Source organism: Oncorhynchus nerka, linkage group LG18 (genome assembly GCF_034236695.1).
Source record: "Oncorhynchus nerka isolate Pitt River linkage group LG18, Oner_Uvic_2.0, whole genome shotgun sequence".
Lineage (NCBI taxonomy): Eukaryota > Metazoa > Chordata > Actinopteri > Salmoniformes > Salmonidae > Oncorhynchus > Oncorhynchus nerka.
This window is the reverse complement of record NC_088413.1, coordinates 27,551,039-27,557,038: the sequence shown is the minus strand read 5'-3', so window position 1 is coordinate 27,557,038 and position 6,000 is coordinate 27,551,039. Positions and strand designations below refer to the sequence as shown.

At 42.1% G+C, this 6,000-nt stretch overlaps 1 protein-coding gene across 1 annotated transcript in view; it reads left to right on the top strand.

The window, feature by feature from the left end:
* The first annotated feature begins 4,318 nt into the window (after nt 1-4,318).
* Nucleotides 4,319-6,000, top strand: part of LOC115124987 (lipopolysaccharide-responsive and beige-like anchor protein) — a 295,611-nt gene continuing 293,929 nt past the window's right edge. The window contains exon 1 of the mRNA XM_065003331.1: nt 4,319-5,238. Within this exon, the coding sequence (XP_064859403.1) occupies nt 5,056-5,238 (183 nt within the window). The 5' untranslated portion in view covers nt 4,319-5,055. The remainder of the gene's footprint in view (nt 5,239-6,000) is intronic.

The following is a 6,000-nucleotide window of genomic DNA, read 5'->3' as shown; positions in this document are numbered from 1 at the left end:
TTTCCCACAATGTGTATTTCGACATTTGCAAAAGGCAAACCGACAGCTACATAGAATATAATCCATAGATGGCAGTTTCCATTGAAATCAGGACTGGCAGCCAATGATAGTGTACCCATGACTTTAACACTCAAATTGCCAGGGTAAGAGGTTCCAAATCCCTTTTATGCATTATATGTCTATGGCCACAATGCAACAAGCTGTATATTTGGCGTGCATGCTGGTCAAATTGCGGCCTCCCCGACTGTAGGCAACCGGTAACTGCCAAAATAAAGGAAACACTTAAGTGAGGGATACAAAGTGAATGTTATGGTGTGTGGGGTGCAATTTCCTGGCATGGTTTATGTCCACTTGTACAATCTATGCCAAGGCGCATTGAAGTTGTTCTGGCAGCTTGTGGTGACCCAATACACTTTATGCTGGTGTTTCCTTTATTTTGCAGTACACTGTATGCACTTCTGATACAATTTAACTGATACATCCACCGATATTTTTTTTGAAACTATTGATCCTCTGTGGCTATATTATGCTCGTCACGGTCGTCATAAACAGGAGACCAAGGCGCAGCGTGATAAGCGTACATTCTACTTTTATTAACCGAATGCAACACCTAACAAAACTAACAAAACTAACAAAACTAACAAAACTAACAAAACTAACCTTGAAGCAAATATGGCTAGTGCAGACAGGAACCTAAACATAGAATAAGAACCCACAAACTACTCAAGGAATATGGCTACCTAAATATGGTCCCCAATCAGAGACAACGATAAACAGCTGCCTTTGATTGAGAACCAATCTAGGCAACCATAGACATATAAACACCTAGACTACAAAAACTCCTAGACATACAAAAACCTCTAGACAATAAAAAAACTAAACAAACCACCCTCGTCACACCCTGACCTAACCAAAATAATAAAGAAAACAAAGATAACTAAGGTCAGGGCGTGACAGCTCTCTGGGGTATTTTGAACATTGAGAGCAGGCTCCTGTGGTTGGATTTAAAAAAAACGTAATTGTGTTTTTTTGGCTCTTGGGCCCAGCCCCTGACTCACGCAATTGACCAGTCACATTTATTTATTATGCAGTTTTTTATTAATCGGTTACCCAATCAAGGCAGGGACCCCCAGTTACCCACGTGGGCACCATACCTCCTCTCCTCCCCCCTCTGATGATTAGTAGAGCAGCAGCAGCAGGTTGTCTACACTCATTGAGAGTGGGCTCCTGAATCCTCCTGTGGTTGCAGTCAAAAAATGATAATATATACTGTATATATGCTTCTTGGGCCCCCCACTGGCCTGGGCCCAGGGGCTTCAGCCCCGGTAAACCCCTGTATTAAACCGGCCCTGTCCATGTCATTTCAACAAAATGACATTGAACCAAAGTGGAATAGACCTTGAATTGACATCTGTGCCCAGTGGGTAGTCTCTGGAGAGACATGTGTAATTCCCTCTTGTCATCATAATGCAACAGCATTCACTCAGCTTAGTTTTCTGATCGAATCTGCCCCATGGGGGGGTTCAAAGTAAATCCAAGCTTCACGCAGAATACATTTCTTAAAGAAAACAGTCAAGAGGATGTGTTTTCGAACTGTATGGTTTTAGAAGCCTTTATTTGTTCAGGATATTTAAAAAAAAATATTTCCCTCAGGTATTGATTTGGAAGGATATAATGAATGTTCATCCAATCAAAAAATGACAGCACTTTGGCACAAAGCTGTGTGAGTAGCTGAATTCATTCATGCGTTGTGGAACACAAAAGACAAAACAAGAAAAGAAAATGTAAATGAAATGTGTATTTAATTTACATCATCAAGGTTGCAGTTCAACAGCACACTATGAAATACAAGTTACTATATCAACACTCTCTCTGACTTTCATTTTGTAGGTTACCTCAGGTAAGTCAGTGCAAATGTGTCTTGACTTGAACCCACTCAACGTAGCCTGCATGTAAATTAAAGCATTGCACTGTAGTAAGCACTTGTATTTCAGGTCACTGCTACTGAGACCAACCTTGACTTTGGCTACGTCCCAAATGTAACCCTATTCCCTTTACAGTGCACTTCTTTTGATCAGAGCCCCTATTCCCCATAGGGCTCTGGTCAAATGTAGCGCACATTAAAAGGAACAGGGTGCCATTTGGGATGCATCATCTGTCTAATGCTGGAACTCAAGTGACTGCCTTGTGTCCCAGTGTCCCCAGGGAGAGGGACTGCTTGTGAGGTCAAAACAATTGTGGCGCTGCCTGACTCCTTGGCAACAGCACTAGAACTGTGTCCTAAAATGGCACATTATTCCCCACACAGTGCACTCCTTTTGACGAGAGCCTTATGGGCCCTGGTAAAAAGTAGTGCACTAAATAGGGAATACTGTGCCATTTAGGATGCAGCCTAGGACTGGGAGGCATCCCACATTCCACTGAGCAACTGAAGTCATCCTGTATCAGAGCCTCCTAGGAGATGAGAGGAGACACACATCTTTATGATGCAATAACGATCTTTGTTCAAATACATTGCATTTGATCTTTGCTTACATTTCAATCATACATAGGCTATTCAATATACGTAGGCTAAATGAAATAGAAACCTATCTGACAATGTATCTATTTGGTCTCATAAACGCCTTAAACAAGTTTCAAGTTTTAATGTCACGTGCACAAGTACAGTGCAATGCCTTTCTTGCAACATGGGTCAGTGACTGGAAGAGGCAGGAGAAGCATCGCTGTCACATCGTTTTAATGTCTGGTTTCTATCACCTCCGGTTGCATTACAGCTGTCAATGTTCCACTGCATGGACTGTAGAGAGAAGCATCACAATTTGCATATCTCATGTGAATATGACTTATATATTTTTTTTACAGCAGGACATTATTTTGTCTACTTTTATTTTTTTTAGCAATAATATAAACATGTTTACAAATGTTTCCCCTTCTACACAACTGTAAACATGGTTGCATAATGTGGGTAGATAATGCCTAAAGTCTGCCTATAGGAGAAAATAAACATTACATTGACAACCATTATTACAGCCTAATCCTTAAGAGTTTTTATATGCAATTTGTTTAATGCAAAATCTCTGGTATGTCTTTGAGTGCACAGCGGTACATGACTCCTGACTCGAGCAAGTATCTTCATCTTGCCTTCAGACGTCCAACCGGCTGCAATATGAGGCGAAATTGTACATTCGACTCTATTCCTTTGGAACCCAATGTTTGTGAAGCCCTGCTCGTTTCCTGCATTATGAGCCTCCCCTCTGTCCCTAACATGAACAAGTCCACAGCGCCATCCACCTGGGCTACACCTGAGACCATTGAGGTATATCAACGCCTGAGACACCCTGTCGAAGTCACTCGATGCCTACTGCGCATGCTCCACTCATTACTGTTCTCTTAGCAGCAGGATATTATGCTGGCAGCACGATCGCGGATTTTTCCCCCCGTAAATAAGAGTCCCCGGTTAATACATGCTAAACTTTGAGAATATCCATTTTTTTGCAATCTATGGCGGTACAACTGTTTTTCACAGCATTGCAACCAATGTATTGATTTTCTTGTATTATTTATGCATTTATTTAGAAAGTTTAAACAAATACTGGAATGTTGAAAGCTATTGTGTAGGCTGAATTTAAAGAAATACACGTTTAATAAAATACAAACATATGTTATTGGAATTATTCAATAGAGTCTGCAAAACTTAAATTGGTCTCTTGTGCTAGGCAACGAGTACCTTTTGGGTTGAAGAGACTACCTGTCTCATATAAACTGTGGTGGGAAATACTCAGTTTCATCTCTACTAACCAAATATAATTAGCTTTGGCGGTGGACTGTGTCGCACAGCCGGCTGCTGGCTTTTCACTCCACCCCCTCCATAGCCACCAATGCAGCACACTGTTATAGACTCTACATGGGATACATATTGGCTTGTAAAGATTACTTTTCTACCTGCCTCAGATAAAGTTTGGTGTGTCAAATACTCAGTTAATACTCAGCCAACAGCAGACCGTGTGACACAGTCCCCTTCAAAAATGACACATATTTGGTTATTAGAGACCCTACTGAGTATTTTCCACCCCACATTAGCTGAGACGTGTATAAAAGTTACCTCTACTGTATGTGTATGTAGGTCTTATATATATTTTTCTTTTTTTTTCTTCATAAATTACCTATTGCCTTTTCTTGTTGGCACAGTAAAAGTGGCCATTGATTCAAATGTAATATATTTTGAATTGTAATGTTTTGAAATGCTGGCTTTTATTTTAAAGGTTTCCTCGTTACCATACGAACATGACGTCATCATTTGTGCCGCTGGCAGAATACTGGTATAATACTGTCATGGCGGGGAAGAGCTGTACTGGGGGTAAATCAGGAAGAGAAAGCGCTGTAAGTGGGTTAACACTGAAATTTGAACAAGTCTAGCAGTTTTTAGGGAAGGACCGAGTGGATGACTGCTGTCCCTTGTCGAGCACCACTGGCGCTGTTGCGGTACTTGAGCCACGTTTAGGAGTTCTTGCTCATGACAGCACTCTACCTGTCAAGCCTGCTGTGACAATAGCAAGTTCTACTGCTGTAGCCTGGCTGGATTAGTGAAGAAATGAAAGTCGCAGGTGCCTCTTATATTTTGACAGAGGGGAAGAAGGGCAAGGTCTCTGCGACTTGCCTTTAGAACCAAATCTTATTAAGCCGGTCCATTTTTGTGAACGGTTTTTGATGCATTATTTCATTCGCCTCCTCAAGTTTCTGACCGGGGGAGAGGAGTTCTGCATGGAAACGCAGTGACAACTCCAATGTCGCGGTGTCATCGGCTAGAAATCAAACCCTCATGCTCCTGTGCTTTTCGCGGACTACAAAACATACTTTGTTGACTCGAAGGCTTATTTTGGGAACTGTTTTGAATGGGGAGGGAAATATTTTCCTTGTTTACCTCCAGACTGTCGACATAACTGGAAAGAGGATACCATAGATTTTTTTTCTTTCACCGACTTTCCTGTATCCCATTACCGCCTTTGGGGGTGAACAGGTGCCTTACCTGTTACCGCCACCTGTCCTCCTGTAGCAATGGCTAGCGAGGAGACGCCTGGTGCTGGGCGACCAGCCGGGCAAGGTGATGGAGCTGCGGCGGTGTCGCTCAACCCTGGGATCCCAATCCGAGGAATCAAAATGAAATTCGCTGTCCTCGCCGGCCTGGTGGAAGTTGGGGAAGTTTCCAACCGGGACATTGTGGAGACCGTCTTCAACCTGGTAAGCTGATTATCGGAAGCCACAATCTAATCTAAATAGTCCCTGGTAACCGTCCATAGAGGATCATGTTACACTGTCTACCAACCTGCCTTTTCTATTTTTCTGGTACACCTTAGGCTACATCCTGGCCACAATATGTGTTTATAATGAGGGCTATATTGTGACTCGGCTACTTCATTAGCTAGCCTACTATATGGTCCAATAGCTGAGTACATAATATTTACTTTCCATGATAAGGTAACTAGAGTAGTAGGCTATGCGGAACTAGGCTATAGCCTATTCGTTAGAAATGTGTGGGCTAATGATGCTTAAGAGTTTTCTTTGTAGAATTTGTATGGTGATGGAAATGCTATATTGGTTTTACAAATCATTACTTTGAAAAGCTTTGTAACCAAGCAGCGAGGCATGATCACTTTTCTTATTGTTCATACAGGATGCAATGTGCATGGGTTTATCCTGTTCATAGTTTAGAACAATAATGTTTATAGCCCTACATTTACATTACATTTACATTTAAATCATTTAGCAGACGCTCTTATCCAGAGCGACTTACAAATTGGTGCTTTCACCTTATGACATCCAGTGGAGCAGCCACTTTACAATAGTGCATCTAGGTCTTTTAAGGGGGGGGGGAGGGGGAGAAGGATTACTTTATCCTATCCTAGGTATTCCTTAAAGAGGTGGGGTTTCAGGTGTCTCCGGAAGGTGGTGATTGACTCCGCTGTCCTGGCGTCGTGAGGGAGTTTGTTCCACCATTGGGGG